The following is a 17,192-nucleotide window of genomic DNA, read 5'->3' as shown; positions in this document are numbered from 1 at the left end:
AGATAAATAAATAAATAAATAAAGATTGTGTTGGTCACAAAGATGCCAAAAAAAAAGTTCAATCAGTATACAACCTGACTAAATAGGACATTAGCCTGATGTAATTGCCACCAATTTTGCCCACCAGGAGTAGGCCAGTTTTCCATTCTTTGCAGTCCCCCCCTTCTAAGAAACAATGAGATTACACTGAGTGTGCAACTCTTCATTTAATACAATTCACTCTAACAATTTATTTTATGAGCTGAGAATTGAGTGATGGTCTGATTTCAATTGTTGGAGGTCTGAGAGAAGAGCACTAGTGAGGTTCCTCTCCAGTGTGTATTATCTGGTGATGTTTTAAGTTACCCAGTTGTGTGCACTGTTAGAATATCAGTTCTTATGAAGCACTCTACACAGTCAGAACAGGAGTAAGATTTCTCTCCTGTGTGCAATCTCAGATAAACCGTTAGACCACTTGATGAGGTAAAGCACTTCCCACAGTCAGAGCAGGAGTAAAATGTCTCTCCTGTGTGCACTCAGATGAATTGTTAGATCACCTGATGTTGTGAAGCACTTCCCTCAGTCAGAACAGTAATACGATTTATTTCCAGTGTATACTCGCCTGTGATTTCTTAAGTTATGAACTGTTAAAAGGTCAGATCTTGTGAAGAACTTCCTACAGTCATAGGAGTACAGTCAAAAACAGGATGGGGCCGCCCTTTCCTGCAGTCAAATGACCAAATCACCCTCTAGTGGCCTCATGGGTGGAATATCATTAATAATTTAATTATCATGACACTAGGCGAGACCCAAATGCAGACACAGCAGGCACATAGTTGGAGTTTAAAATGTTTAATAAATCCAAAGGGAATAGGCAAGAGAATGGTCGGGGACAGGCAAAAGGTCATAACCAGATCAGAGTCCAGGAGGTACAGAGTGGCAGGCAGGCTCGGGGTCAGGGCAGGCCGAATGGTCAGGCAGGCGGGTACAGAGTCCAGAACAGGCAAGGGTCAAAACTGGGAGGACTAGAAGAAGGAGAAAAGGCAAAGCAGGAAAATGGGGAAAACCCACTGGTAGGTTTGGACATACAAGACGAACTGGCACAGAGAGACAGGAAACACAGGGATAAATACACTGGGGAAAATTAGCGACACCTGGAGGGGGTGGAGACAATAACAAGGACAGGTGAAACAGATCAGGGTGTGACATTAATATTATAATGAATAAACATTATTTCAAAAAAAATCTGCCGAAAATCCCGTATTTCTATGTCAAACAGTCAGTCTTCTGTGATGTATATAAAGTGTAATATTGGGATGCAAAATCAAAATGTAATACATTTAATCTCTATATCTGACATTGTACATGTGATTTTTTTTAAGCCCATAACCATGTGTGTGAGGTGTATACCTTTGTGTCAAAGTAGATTTTTTTGAGATTACCAAGACAATCTGTGTGACCCTAATTTAGCCCACTGCAGTAAAAGGTTTTAAAAACAACCCAATACTGAGTAAATAGTGGACAGAACACAATTTGGGTTATTTTGACCCAACCATTTGGGTCACTTAGTTAGGTTGTCTGGAGGCATGGCTTAGTACGGGAGTGGGGTTGAGATCATTTTTTGGGCCACCCGTGAGAGTAAATGTCATTCCGGTTAAATATTAAAGGAAAATATAAATTTGCAGTGTATAAACTTAACATGAACAGGAATGACATTTCTGTAACGGGTGGCCAAAATAACCATCTGAATGCCACACCCCTAATAGGAGAATAATTGTATCTACTAAACACCGAAAATAGGGTATATGGTAGACGTTGTCAATTTCTGTGATTTTTTTGGTGCATTTTGAATCATTTATGTAATCAAAACAAGCACATAAAGGCTTCATAACTCATAAAGGTCATGTAAATTCACTGATATCATCTCATAGAACAAAAAACTTAGAAGTTCTCCTAAGCCTGTGCTAGCTAAAAAATGAACTCGAATCCCAATCCATAGAGTAATGTTAGGAAGCCAGTCATCAACCTCCAGCTGGCTAGCTAACAGCAAGCTTTAACTAGCAATACAAACCAATTGTCATAGCTAGCTAAAGTTAACCAAATAGGTACAAAGTTAGTTAGCAAGCCAGCCATCTAACTTCGGCTAACATTAGCTAGCTAACAGCAAGCTTTAACTTGGGGTCTTTTGTTTAGACATGTAACGTTAACGTTAGCTAGCTAGCTAAAAAATTAACTAAAATCCCAATCCACAGAGTAACGTTAGCAAGACAGCCATCGAACTGCAGCTGGATAGTTAACAGCAAGCTTTAACTAGCAATACAAACCGATTGTCATTGCTAGCTAAAGTTAACCAAATAGGTTCAATGTTAGCTAGCAAGCCAGCCATCTGACCTCCGCTAATGTTAGTTTGCTAACAACAAGCTTTAACTTGGTGTCTTTTGATTAGATATGTAACGTTAACGTTAGCTAGCAAAAAAAAAGTACAAAAATCCCAATCCATTGAGTAATGTTAGCAAGCCAGCCATTGAAGTCCAGCTGGCTAGCTAACAGCAAGCTTGAACTAGCAATACAAACCGATTGTCATAGCTAGCTAAAGTTAACCAAATAGGTTCAATGTTAGATTCTTACCCGTATACATGGATGAAAGCTTCACGGCAGACCACAACCCCTTTTATTAAATAAGACGTCCTGTGTCGTTTCTGTTTAGTTTGCACAGCTTGTTTGGCCAGTTGTGTCAAGTCACTCTTTATTAACATCCATAGAGTAACGTTAGCAAGCCAGCATGGCACGATTGTCCTCCAGAAAGTAGTCCATCACAACATTTTCCCACTGACCATTGTCGATAGCGCCTGATAATTTCAGGGCAGCAATTTTATTGAGAGCAGTGGCAACATATATGCAGTTCTCCATGGCTAATGTTATATCTTTCAAAAAAACTGCTGTAGAAAGGATTATTTACGCATTACGAGCAGCTCATTTTATAGACACAAGATGCTACACCGCAGACCAATCCAAACTCATCTCTCGGCATGTCCAGTCCACTCATTATCTCAGCCAATCATGGCTAGCGGGAAGGTTGCTGTATTTTTCTGTGGCTGAACCAACTAAGCTTGTAATTTAACAATTGTATTTGTATTTACAGATGGCATACAAGTTTGATATTAGGGCACATGAAAGTTCACATGTTGGAGAAGGCATTTCTGCCAAAAAGCACACTTTGATTGAAATAAAAATACTTTCAAATGCCTCTCCTGTGAAGTATTAACATGCGACATATGCCTAGCTTCCTGAAATGGGTCACATATTGCACCAATTTTGAAAGGGGAGACTGTCACGAACACAAAGGTGTCGGTTTATCTACCCTACACAAGGGTGAGGGGAGTCGTCTGAAGGTAACTCAGTTATGACTTAAAAAGTGCATAGGGGTAAAATGCGCCACGAATACTGTGACCAAACATGGGTTGATTTTGTTTTACTGTTGTTTGTTTTGTTTTTCTCAAATCTCTCAAATATAGAACAGACATTTCTGTTCTTTGTGATTTTTTTTCCTGTATGTTTTGCTATGTACAAATGTGTCATTCAATGCGTTTCTATGGGCTATAGCAGTAAAGACCAAATTCGATGTTTCATCAAATCTTATATATATATATATATATATATATATATATATATATATATATATTTTTTTTTACTTACATGGATCCTAAAATTCTAAATCGAATGGCAAAATTATACATTGTATGTCTAAACTTCTTACGGCTGAAATCCCACTAACGGGATTGATATGACAACAGCCAGTGAAAGTGCAGGGCGCAAAATTCAAACAGAAATCTCATAATTAAAATTCCTCAAACATACAAGTATTTCACACCATTTTAAAAATAAACTTGTTGCTAATCCCACCACAGTGTCCGATTTCAAAAAGGCTTTACGACGAAAGCACACCAAACGATTATGTTAGGTCAGCACCTAGTCCCAGAAAAACACAGCCATTTTTCCAGCCAAAGAGAGGAATCACAAAAAGCAGAAATAGAGATCAAATTAATCACTAACCTTTTATGATCTTCATCAGATGACACTCATGGGACTTTATGTTACACAGTACATGTATGTTTTGTTCGATAAAGTTCATATTGATATCCAAAAATCTCAGTTTACATTGGTGCGTTATGATCAGTAATGTTTTGCTTCCAAAACATCCGGTGATTTTGCAGAGAGCCACATCAATTTACAGAAATACTCATAATAAACATTGATAAAAGATAAAAGTGTTATGCGTGGGATTATAGATACTTCTCTTTAATGCAACCGTTGTGTCAGATTTCAAAAAAACTTTCCAGGAAAAAGCACACCATGCAGATACCCACCATGTTGTGGAGTCAAGAGAAGTCAGAAATTGCATTATAAATATTCCCTTACCTTTGATGATCTTCCTCAGAATGCACTCCATGGAATCCCAGTTCCACAATAAATGTTTGTTTAGTTCGATAAAGTTCATCATTTATGTCCAAATACCTCCTTTTTGTTCACGTGTTTAGTTCACAAATCCAAATTCATGAGGTGTGAGCACTAGGTCCAGACAAAAAGTCAAAAAGTTCCATTACAGTTCGTAGAAACATGTCAAACGATGTACAGAATCAATCTTTAGGATGTTTTTAACATACATCTTCAATAATGTTTCAACCGGAAAATTCCTTTGTCTTTAGAAATGCAATGCAACGCAGCTACCTCTCATGGGCGATCAGCTCAAGGCCTTCTGCCAGACCTCTGGTTGAAACAGCTCTTATTCTCTCCTCCTTCACAGTAGAAGCCTCAAACAAGGATCTAAAGACTGTTGACATCTAGTGGAAGCCTTAGGAAGTCCACCATAATTTGCAAATAAATTGATTAAAAATCCTACAATGTGATTTTATGGATTTTTTTTCTCATTTTGTCTGTCATAGTTGAAGTGTACCTATGATGAAAATTACAGGCCTCTCATCTTTTTAAGTGGGAGAACTTGCACAATTGGTGGTTGACTAAATACTTTTTTGCCTCACTGTATCTTACACCATCTATTGCATCTTGCATATGCCGCTCATAGCTCATCCATATATTTATGTACATACTCTTATTCCATCCCTTTAGATTTGTGTATATTAGTTAGTTGTTTTGGAATTGTTCAAATACTTGTTAGATATTACTGCACTGTCGGAACTAGAAGCACTAGCATTTCGCTACACTCGCATTACCATCTACTAACCATGTTCATGTGACCAACAAAACATTTGATTTGATTTGAACAAAGTCAGTGTGCATGTACCCGGCTGCCACAAGGAGTCGCTAGAGCGCAACAAGGACATCCCAGCCAGCCAAACCCTCCTCTAACCCAGACGACGCTGGTCAAATTGTGCTCCGCCTCATGGGTCTCCCGATCGCGGCAGGCTGCGGCACAGCCCGGGATCGAACCCGGATCTGTAGTGACGCCTCTAGCACAGCGATGCTAGTACCTTAGACCGCTGCGCCACTCGGGAAACCCTTACATTCCGGTCTTATAAACGGTACATGATTGTATTTCCCCATAGCAATGTTATATCTAGTGGACCGACTGAAAAGGAAAATAAGGTTATGAATACAACCACTGTTCCCTGAAAGACGGAAACTAGACATAACACCAGAAGGTTTTGAGACTGTTTTTTATGGATTTCATATAAACGAGGAGAGTGGGACCTCCTCGGACGCTGCAATTCCATTGGCCCTTACAGGCATGTTGAAAGGTCGTCAGCCGGTCTCGCATTTTGATGAGCGATCCCCCATAGCAATGTTATATCTAGTTTCCATCCTTCAGGGAACAGAGGTTATATTAATAACCTTACATTATCAATATAGTCTCAGACACCTTAATACAGGCTGCCAAATACATGGGGCAAATCGGAACAACTATGGCATATTGCCATTCTGCGTGCAATATTCAGTAAGTGGATCTGTTTCTATTTCTGTCCAGACTGTTCAAGTAATTGTCATGATCAACAACAATTTGGTTCTCCCATTGGATTTGTTAAAAGTTTTATTTTGAAAGCAACAATAGTTACAACTAGTAAATGTACTGATCATAACAGAATCATTGATATGTAACTAAAATTATGTACAGAGAATTCGGAAAGTATTCAGACCCCTTGACTTTTTACACATTTTGTTACATTACAGCCTTGGATTAAATCGTTTTTTCCCCCTCATCAATCTTCACACAATACCCCATAATGAAAAAACAAAAAACAGGTTTTTAGACATTTCTGCAAGTTTATAAAAAAATGTAAAACTGAAATATGACATTTACACCTTTATTTGGGGAGTTTCTCCCATTCTTTTCTGCAGATCCTCTCAAGATCGGTCAGGTTGGATGGGGAGCATCACTACATCACTATTTTCAGGTCTCTCTAGAGATGTTCAATCGGGTTAAAGTCCGGGTTCTGGCTGGGCCACTCAAGCACATTCAGACTTGTCCCGAAGCCACTCCTGTGTTGTTTTGGCTGTGTGCTTATGGTCGTTGTCCTGTTGCCCCAGTCAGAGGTCCTGAGCACTCTAGAGCAGGTTTTCATCAAGGATCTCTCTGTACTTTGCTTCGTTCATCTTTCCCTCGATCCTGACTAGTCTACTCATAGTTCCTGCTGCTGAAAAACTTCCCCACAGTATGATGCCGCCACCACCATTTCTTATGAGTCCTTTATGAGCCTTTTGGAAAACTCCATGCAGGCTGTCATTTGTTTTCTACTTAGCAGTGGCTTCTATCCACTCTACTAAAAAGGCCTGATTGGTGGAGTGCTGCAGAGATGCTTGTCCTTCTGGAAGGTTCTTCCATCTCCACAGAGGAACTCTTTAGCTCTGTCAGAGTGACCAAAGGGTTCTTGGTCACCTCCCTGACCAAGACCCTTCCCCCCCAATTTCTCAGTTTGGCCATGCTGCCATCTCTAGGAAGAGTCTTGGTGGTTCCAAACTTCTTCCATTTAAAAATGATGCAGGCCACTGTGTTCTTGGGGACCTTCAATGTTGCAGAATTGTTTTGGTACCCTTCCCAAGATCTGTGCCTCAACAAAATCCTGTCTCGGAGCTCTACGGACAACTCCTTCAACCTCATGGCTTGGTTTTTGCTCTTATATAGACAGGTGTGTGCCTTTTCAAATCATGTCCAATCAATGGAATTTACCACAGGTGGACTCAAATCAAGTTATAGAAACATCACATGGATGATCAATGGTAACAGGATGCACCTGAGCTCAATTTCGAGTTTCATAGCAAAGGGTCTGAATATGCAAATAAGGTATTTCAGTTTTTTATTTGTAATACATTTGCAAACATTTCTAAACCTGTTTTCGCTTTGTCATTATGGGGTATTGTGTGTAGATTGATGAGGGAAAACATGTATTTAATCCATTTCAGAATAAGGCTGTAACGTTACAGAATGTGGAAAAGGGGAAGGGGTCTGAATACTTTGCGAATGCACTGTAAATGACCTATTTTAGTTTCTCATTCATGAATATGCAGCAGGTACTGTATAAAAATACTCCATATAAAACAGTTCAATATCCTAACACATAATAAGCACTTTTTATTAATATTGATAATGTGCCATTATTATTTTGATTGTTTTTCGTTGTCATTCTATGGAAGGAGCATTGCTATAAAGATCGTGGATAGAACATTTTGTCATGGACTTCCTGAAGCATACAGATACACTATACAGTATATACAAAAGTATGTGCACACCCCTTCAAATTAGTTGACTTGGCTGTTTGAGCCACACCCATCGCTGACATGTGTATAAATCGAGCACACAGCCATGCAATCTCCATAGATTAAGTAAGTGTTGTTACTGTGAAGTGGAAACGTCTAGGAGCAGCAACGGCTCAGCCGTGAAATGGTAGGCCACACAAACTCACAGAACGGCACATAGTGCGTAAAGAATTGTCTGTCCTTGCTTGCAACACTCATTACCGAGATCCAAACTGCCTCTTGAAGCAATGTCAGCACAATAACTGTTCATCAGGAGCTTCATAAAATGGGTTTCCATGGCTGAGCAGCTGCAAAGAAGCCTAAAATAACCATGCGCAATGCCAAGCTTCGGCTGGAGTTGTATATAGCTCGCCGCCATTGGACTCCGGAGCAGTGGAAGCGCATTCTCTGGAGTGATGAATGGTGTTGTTTTCATGGTTTGGCCTAGGCCCCTTACTTCCATTGAAGGGAAATCTTAACGCTACAGCGTACAATGACATTCTAGACAATTCTGTGCATCCCAAATTTGTGGCAATGGTTTCGGGAAAGCCCTTTGTTGTTTGAGCATGACAATGGCCCTGTGCACAAAGCGAGAAATGGTTTGTCGAGATCGGTGTGGAAGAACTTGACTGGCCCATATTTACGCCCATGATTTTGGAAGGAGATGTTCGACGAGCAGGGATCCACATACTGTTGGTCTTTCAGTGTACATAAACAAATTCAGTTGAAGTCGGAAGTTTACATCCACTTAGGTTGGAGTCATTAAAACTCGCTTTTCAACCACTCCACAAATTTCTTGTCGGTTAGGACATCTACTTTGTGCATGACACAAGTAATTTTTCCAACAATTGTTTACAGACAGATTATTTCACTTATAATTCACTGTATCACAATTCCAGTGGGTCAGAAGTTTACATACACTAAGTTGACTGTGCCTTTAAACAGCTTGGAAAATTCCAGAAAATGATGTCATGGCTTTAGAAGCTTCTGATAGGCTAACTGACATCATTTGTGTCCTTCAACCTCACGTGGATGTATTTCAAGGCCTACCTTCATACTCAGTGCTTCTTTGCTTGACATCATGGGAAAATCAAAAGAAATCAGCCAAGACCTCTGAAAGAAATTTGTACACCTCCACAAGTCTGGTTCATCCTTGGGAGAAATTTCCAAACGCCTGAAGGTACCACGTTCTTCTGTACAAACAATAGTATGCTAGTATAAACACCATGGGACCACGCAGCCGTCATACCGCTCAGGAAGGAGACGCATTTTGTCTCCAAGAGATGAACGTACTTTGGTGTGAAACGTGCAACTCAATCCCAGAACAACAGCAAAGCATCTTGTGAAGATGCTGGAGGAAACGGGTACAAAAGTATCTATATCCACAGTAAAACAAGTCCTATATCGACATACCCTTAAAGGCCGCTCAGCAAGGAAGAAGCCACTGCTTTAAAACCTCCGATAAGCCAGACTACGGTTTGCCACTGCACATGGGGACAAAGATTGCACTTTTTGGAGAAATATCCTCTGGTCTGTTGAAACAGAAATAGAACAATAGGACAAAGGGGGATGCTTGAAATCTGAAGAACACCATCCCAACCGTGAAGCACGAAATGGGCAAAAATTCATCCAACTTTTTGTGGGAAGCTTGTGGAAGGCTACGCGAAACGTTTGGCCCAAGTTAAACAATTGAAAGGGAATGCTACCCAATACTAAATCATTCTCTCTACTATTATTCTGACATTTCACATTCTTAAAATAAAGTGGTGATCCTAACTGTCCTGAGACAGGGAATTTTTACTTGGATTAAATGTCAAGAATTGGGAAACTGAGTTAAATGTATTTGGCTAAGGTGTATGTAAACTTCCGACTTCAACTGTACCTGCAGAAGTCCTCTTCTTCCTGAGCAGCAGACCCATTCTACCCAACAGACAGAAGATCTCACCCTCGACATGAGCAGATGAGTCCCCAAAATGCACACACTGCAATCTCCATCCTTCCCACACATCCCACACAATGACATAATTTGAGTCAATTGGAGGTGTACCTGTGGATGTATTTCAAGGCCTACCTTCAAACTCAGTACTTCTTTACTTGATATCATGGAGAAATCAAAAGAAATCAGCCAAGACCTCAGAAAAAAATGGTAGACCTCCACAAGTCTGGTTCATCCTTGGGAGCAATGTCCTCTCGTCTGATGAAACAAAAATCGAACTGTTTGGCCATAATGACCATCTTTATATTTGGAGGAAAAAGGGGGAGGCTTGCAAGCCGCAAATGGGTCTTCCAAATGGACAATGACACTAATTGAGTGTATGTAAACCTCTGACCCACTGGGAATGTGATGAAAGAAATAAAAGTGGAAATAAATCATTCTCTCTATTATTATTCTGACACTTCAAATTCTTAGAATAAAGTGGTGATACTAACTGACCTAAGACAGGTAATTTTTACTTCGGTTAAATGTCAGGAATTGTGAAAATTGAGTTTAAATGGTTTTGGCTAAGGTGTATGTAAACTTCCGACTTCAACTGTACGTGTTCTCTCTTCTCCAGAGTATACAGACATACGCTTTCACCAGTGGATTAGAGTATATACTGTACTGCACCCGTTCTCTACTCTCTGAGGTTATTGATATTTCTAGCTGCCCTAAGAGCAGATTTCATGGCCGTCTCTATCCAGGCATGAGGCAGGGCTGTGTGCTCCCCAGCAAAGTGGATCCTATTGTCGTTCCTGAACAGTTCTGAGGCATAGTCTATATGTTGGTACGGGGTGAAGAGGGCAAATGCCCCAAGACTATAGGGATCCAGCGCCCACTTCTTCACCAGCCCTCCAATGCAGAGTGGCCGTATGCCCTCCCCGTGGATCTTGACAAGGTCCTCCAGCACTAGACCCTGCAGCTCCTCGTCATTCACCCCTTGAAAGAGGGTGGAGTCATCCGAGAAGGTATAGGAAGCCAAGAGGGCCCCGATGTCCGTGTTAGGGAATCTGTGGCTGGGGTAGTAGATGAAACGAGAGGGCATATCCGTGATGCTCCTCCCTCCATTGATGCCCTCCTTCTCCCAGAACCTCTCACTGAATATCAGGACCACCTTCACAACGATATCAACTTTATTAATAGCCCTTCTCATTTGAACAGTTTCAAATAATAGGATCAAACTATCAGAATGCACTGTGCGTAATACACCAATTCCTGTATTGGGGACTTAGAGGACTGCAAATGTTAATGCTAGCTCAGGTGCATCAGGGGTGTTAGTGCTGGCAAGAACAAAAATGTGCAATCACCAAGGCCCCCTCCAGACCTAGAATTGAGAAAAAATGAACTACACTGTATTACACTGCAAATCTTACCTTGGTGGAGCTATCATAGTGCAGCGAACGCAGCGCCTCCATCTTGTCTGCTGATAGCGGGGGCTCGAAGTCGATAAAGAGAGTAGCCTTGGCGGTGGCTGTCAACAAGGCGTAGTCTACTGTCAGGTGGGTGAGGGAGGATGGTTTGTGCCAGAGATGGTGGTCCTGGTAGGACACAGTCACTTTATTGCTAGTCTGACTGATACGTTTCACCTTGGAATTTAGGTGGATGGTGCCCTTCAAGTCCTCGCAAATGGCATTGGGTAGTTTGTCAAACCCGCCTGTCACCTCAAAGTAGCTGAAAAAAATAAAAATAATAATCACACTGCTGTAAAGCTTGGGCATTCAGGGTATACCGCACATGTGTAAATGTGTTGTAACCAAAGTGGTGAGGCAGTGGTGCCTAGTTTTATCTGAAAGAGCCATTGTGGGTCCAGGCTTTTATTCCAACCAAAAAGTAACATCTCTATACAGGTGTGTTCAATTATTTACAGTCTTCATTCAAGGCGTAGCTGCATCAGGTTTGCTACTGTGGTTGGAACGAAAGAATAGACCCACACCTACCCTCTGCGGATATAATTGAACTCCACCAAGTAGGGCTCTCGATAAATGAGATGATTGTGGTGTATATACAGAAGGGGCATTCTTACATAGTCTCATCATTGATATCAGACTGATCATACAGAGCCTCTGTGAGCGCAGTGTAGAATAAACTGTTCTCATTCAGAATATCCCCAATCATCCGCAAAGCACCACGACTCAGATTGGCCTCCTTCACAAGGTACTCCTGTCAGAAACAAACCATTGAGACTTAACATTAGCTGTACTGTATATGTAGAATGGCTGGATGAAAGGGTCTACGTTCAAAGGCATACAGTTGAAGTCGGAAGTTTACATACACTTAGGTTGGAGTCATTAAAACTCGTTTTTCAACCACTCCACAAATTTCTTGATAACAAACTATAGTTTTGGCAAGTCTGTTAGGACATCTACTTTGTGCATGACACAAGTAATTTTTCCAATAATTGTTTACAGATTATTTCACTTATAATTCACTGTATCACAATTCCAGTGGGTCAGAAGTTTACATACACTAAGTTGACTGTGCCTTTAAACAGCTTAGAAAATTCCAGAAAATGTTCTTCTGATAGGCTAATTGACATAATTTGAGTCAATTGGAGGTGTACCTGTGGATGTACTTCAAGGCCTACCTTTAAACTCAATGCATCTTTGCTTAACATCATGGGAACATCAAAAGAAATCAGCCAAGACCTCTGAAAAATAATTATAGACCTCTACAAGTCTGGTTCATTTTTGGGAGCAATTTTCAAACGCCTGAAGGTACCATGTTCATCTGTACAAACAATAGTATGCAAGTATAAACACCATGGGACCACGCAGCTGTCATACCGCTCAGGACGGAGATGCGTTCTGTCTCCTAGAGATGAACGTACTTTGGTGCGAAAAGTGCAAATCAATACCAGAACAACAGCAAAGGACCCTGTGAAGATTCTGGAGGAAACAGACACAAAAGTATCTATATCCACAATAAAACGAGACCTATATCGACATAACCTGAAAGGCCGCTCAGCAAGGAAGAAGCCACTGCTCCAAAACCGCCAAAAAAAAGCCAGACTACAATTTGCAACTGCACATGGGGACAAAGACAGTACTTTTTGGAGAAATGTCCTCTGGTCTGATGAAACAAAAATATAACTGTTTGGCCATAATTACCATCGTTATGTTTGGAGGAGAAAGGGGGAGACTTGCATGCCGAAGAACACCATCCCAACCATGAAGCACGGGGATGGCAGCATCATGTAGTGGAGGTGCTTTGCTGCAGGAGGGACTGGTGCACTTCACAAAATAGATGGCATGAATGGAGGAAGGAAAATTTGGTGGATATATTGAAGTAACATTTCAAGACAGTTAAAAGCTTTGTCACAAATGGGTCTTCCAAATGGACAATGACCCCAAGCATACTTCCAAAGTTGTGGCAAAACGGCTTGAGGACAACAAAGTCAGGGTATTGGAGTGGCCATCACAAAGCTCTGACCTCAATCCTATAGAAAAATGTGTGAGCAGAGCTGAAGAAGCATGTGCGAGCAAGGAGGTCTACAAACCTGACTCAGTTACACCAGCTCTGTCAGGAGGAATGGGCCAAAATGTATCCAACTTATTGTGGGAAGCTTGTGGAAGGCTACCCGAAACATTTGACCCAAGTCAAACAATTTAAAGAAAATGCTAACAAATACTAATTGAGTGTATGTAAACCACTGGGAATGTGATGAAAGAAATAAAAGCAGAAATAAAACATTCTCTCTACTATTATTCAGATATTTCACATTCTTAAAATAAAGTGGTGATCCTAACTGACCTAAGACAGGGCATTTTTACTCTGATTAAATGTCAGGAATTGTGAAAAACTGAGTTTAAATGTATTTAGCTAAGGTGTATGTAATCTTCAACTGTATATGCAAAATGTACACATAATGTTGTAATAGTGTTACAATCATTATCAACCCATCACATTCTCATTTACTCAAAGCAGCTGCTGTATCTTGTCTGGTGTCATCATTCAAAATGGATGATCTCATAAAAGCCAACCATATCCAGTAGGCCTACAAGGAAGTTGTTTCTTTCTTTACCTTTACAGAGAACATGTCATATTTGTCCAGCATGGCACGGCAGCCATTGTTCTTCACATAATCTCTTATCTGCAACAAATCATGTATTTGTCATGTACATTTTGTGATAAGATATTTCTGCAACTGTTCAGGAGAATGGAAAATAGTTTATTGTATTGGACCCGAAAACCCTATTTGATTCCACCAACCTTCTGCAAAGACAAGTCGAAGAGCTGATCAGCTGACTTCCCTCTCTCATCTTCATTCAACGGATAGTTGAGGACGTCTGGGTCCCCTTTCACCAGAGAGTTTTTGTGCAGCAACCCATTCACCAAATAGTAAGCATTAATGTTATCCTCAATGAATGGGTTCAGACTAAGGCCTGCATGGCTTGCAATCTTCAACAGAATTCTATGGAGTGAGATATCTTATGGTTAACATTGAAATGTTGATGGTAAATGTGAGCACATTCTGTCATTCCCATGCAAATCATTTTTGATAAGATACTTTACTTTTTTTGCAATAATAACCAGTAAGAGATATTGTGATACCTTTGTATTGTGGCATATAGAACTAAATGTCTGACTCCATTCAAGAACATTCTGAACTGCTTTATTTCCTGTTTTTACAACTCTGAATCTCTCACGTCCACATAAGCGTCTACTACTAGAACTACCCCATAACCAACATTGCAACACTCTGACTCATATCTATGATATGGTGTTGGGGTCAAGAGCAAGAAATGTGATTCAGAAAATCCCCATGGAAAACAATACGATTTCAATTCACTTCATAAAATCATTTGAATTCAAATTCAATTGACCCTAACCCTGCAATGATAAGTCAAGGATTTCAGGCCTTACTCACGTATGGAAGTTAGGGATCCTCATGGCACCAAGTTCTGCGTACCAATGCTCTCCCTTAGGTCGGTACGTCTCTACCCGTCCTCCAATACGATTACTTGCCTCTATTATGGTTACCTGGTGGTCCAATAAAAGTCATTTAAGTGATCATGTACTGCACAGGCACTATTTGTAATAGGTGTTATATGGACACAGAAGTGTGACATTCACATTGTATTTAGATACTGTTCAGTGAATCTGGGTGACTACCTTGTGTCCTGCCTCCTCCAAAAACTTTGCTGCCGTCAGGCCAGCCATGCCAGCCCCGATGATGGCAATATGATGAGGTGTGCCGGTGTGGGGGAGACCCTTGTCCACTATTCTAAGTAGCTCATTATAGTCTGAGTCTTGTAGGCAATCAAATAGAGGGTCCTTTCCATTCACACAGGAAACTATGACCACAACTATGGCCAGAGAGACTAGGGGAGGCCAGAAATAGATCATGGAAATCAAACGAATAAGAAATAAGAGATCAATTATCAGTAATTGCAAGAATTTAAATGGCAACAATGAATAGGACAATAATAGAAATGTAAATCATTTGTGCATATTAGTAATTTTTTGCAGAATGTAACAACATCCCTTTCTTTACTTCTCGACAATGTGGAAATACCATCAAAGTTACTGGTTCAAATTGACATTGTTGCATTAATCAATCTAAGATAAATCAATCTCTTATGTGGAATTCGACAGCATGCTCAGCTATACATTTTGAATATGTAGGCTAAATTGAGTGCACATTGAAGACCATGATAAACTATGACTAATCTATGAATCAAGCCGCAGGCTATGAGAACATAATGATATTTTGAAGAAAAGGGATATAATCAATCAAATACTTACAGTATTTACACAGAGCCAAGTAAGCGATCATCCTCACTCCAAAGCCCAATGACTTCCAAAGGTAAATTATAGCAAAACTAAACCTATTTTCTTCTGATAAAGTTGTATGCTGGTGTTATTTTTTGAGTCTCTAACCGCTCACCTTACCTGAGAAAGGAAATTGTTTTCTGTTTCATTTGTTTTATCAGTACATTGAACTGCATTGTGGTCATGTGTAGGCTCTATCAGAGTGACGCGTACTCACCCTGTTCTTCTGCCAAATGGCAATAAGCTGCCGACTTGCCTTTTTATAAGGATGTATCAGGCAATCAAGAGTCAGAAAGAGTCAGCATCATAATAATTATTTATTTCCCGTGAATTGTATAACCGAATAACAAAGTGTTTGATATGGCAGATCATTCATGTTTTGAGTTAGCCTGGTGGTGTTGTATAGACACTAAAAGGGCAATCTATCCACAAAGCTGCATAAAATATAGTTTGTGGTATCACCTTTGTGTGACAAATAGCACTAAATGGAAGCAACAGTGCTTCACAGCTATGCTCTTTGTCTCCCTAAAAAAAACTCTGAACACGGAGCTCTCTTTTAAATGACAGGTCTGGATGATGTCGTGAATGAGCCTGGTCAATATGACATGATGACCCCTACAGTCTCCCGAGAGGACTCTAGCAACACTGAAACCAGGAAGAATAAGAAGCGGAAGAAGGCCAGGAAGGAAGTAGACCCAACCATAAGCAGCTAGAGAACAGCTTGACCCAGTTAAAGGCAGGGAGGAAGTGACTGGTGTGGGTAGACTGTATGCAGATCTTCCTCTGCTGGAGGATGGAGGTTAATCTAATATAGCAACACCTCCGTTACACTCAAGCCCTGGGTTAGAGCTGCCGGATGGCATGTGGGCCTTGAAACAGATGACACCATGGATTATCATCATGGAAGGTAACAATGTATTAACCTACCTGCGTAGACATCATGTGTAAAAGGAGTCAAAGTGTTAAGTAACTTCTTTTTATACATTTTTTTATTTAATCTTTATTTAACTAGGCAAGTCAGTTAAGAACATATTCTTATTTACAATGACAGCATACACTGGCCAAACCTGGACGAAGCTAGGCCAATTGTGCGCCACTCTGTGGGACTCCCAACCACAGCCGGTTGTGATACAGCCTGGATTCGAAACAGGGTGTTTGTAGTGATGGCTCAAGCACTGAGATGCAGTGTCTTAGACCGCTGCGCCACTCAGTTTATACTTTGCTTAAACATCACGTGTGAAAGGGAGGATGTGATGTGTGGCTGTAGTCAAGAGAGGCCTAGGCTTGGGCAAAAAGTATAAATGCCAATGTAAAAGATAGGGAAAGGGAAGATTCTAGGACTGACAGAGCAGGAACTGATTGATGTATTATAAGTGTGAAGACTGAGGCAAGGTAAGCACAGAGCTTAATTACTATTGATAAAGCAACTGTAGAGTGTACAGTGCCTTGCGAAAGTATTCGGCCCCCTTGAACTTTGCGACCACATTTCAGGCTTCAAACATAAAGATATAAAACTGTATTTTTTTGTGAAGAATCAACAACAAGTGGGACACAATCATGAAGTGGAACAACATTTATTGGATATTTCAAACTTTTTTAACAAATCAAAAACTGAAAAATTGGGCGTGCAAAATTATTCAGCCCCCTTAAGTTAATACTTTGTAGCGCCACCTTTTGCTGCGATTACAGCTGTAAGTCGCTTGGGCTATGTCTC

General features: G+C 40.5%; 1 protein-coding gene across 2 annotated transcripts; it reads right to left on the bottom strand.

Annotated features, from left to right (window-relative positions):
* Positions 1-815: 815 nt before the first annotated feature.
* Positions 816-15,645, bottom strand: LOC110492681 (L-amino-acid oxidase-like). 2 transcript variants are annotated; one of them, XM_090203669.1, is made up of 8 exons: positions 15,452-15,645; positions 14,819-15,027; positions 14,574-14,686; positions 13,916-14,117; positions 13,728-13,796; positions 11,730-11,866; positions 11,080-11,377; positions 816-1,004 (listed from the first exon to the last, which is right to left on the bottom strand). In XM_090203669.1, the coding sequence occupies exons 1-8, from the start codon at positions 15,480-15,482 to the stop codon at positions 990-992; spliced, it is 1,074 nt and encodes a 357-aa protein (XP_090059795.1). In that variant the 5' UTR covers positions 15,483-15,645; the 3' UTR covers positions 816-989. The 2 variants fall into 2 exon arrangements, with proteins under 2 accessions (XP_090059795.1, XP_021422816.1); XM_021567141.3 differs by lacking the exon at positions 816-1,004 and adding an exon at positions 10,193-10,820.
* Positions 15,646-17,192: the final 1,547 nt, after the last annotated feature.

This window comes from Oncorhynchus mykiss, chromosome 2 (assembly GCF_057628025.1).
Source record: "Oncorhynchus mykiss isolate SJ-2025 chromosome 2, ASM5762802v1, whole genome shotgun sequence".
In the NCBI taxonomy this organism is placed as follows: domain Eukaryota; kingdom Metazoa; phylum Chordata; class Actinopteri; order Salmoniformes; family Salmonidae; genus Oncorhynchus; species Oncorhynchus mykiss.
Note: the sequence above shows the minus strand (reverse complement) of the source record. Positions and strands in the feature narration are given on the sequence as shown.

Coding starts and splice junctions, on each gene's coding strand:
- LOC110492681 (XM_021567141.3), bottom strand. CDS start 15,482: ATGATCGCTTACTTGGCTCTGTGTAAATACT. Junction 14,687..14,818: donor TGGAGGAGGCAGGACACAAG/GTAGTCACCCAG, acceptor TTGGACCACCAG/GTAACCATAATAGAGGCAAG. Junction 11,378..11,729: donor GATATCAATGATGAGACTAT/GTAAGAATGCCC, acceptor TATTTTTTTCAG/CTACTTTGAGGTGACAGGCG.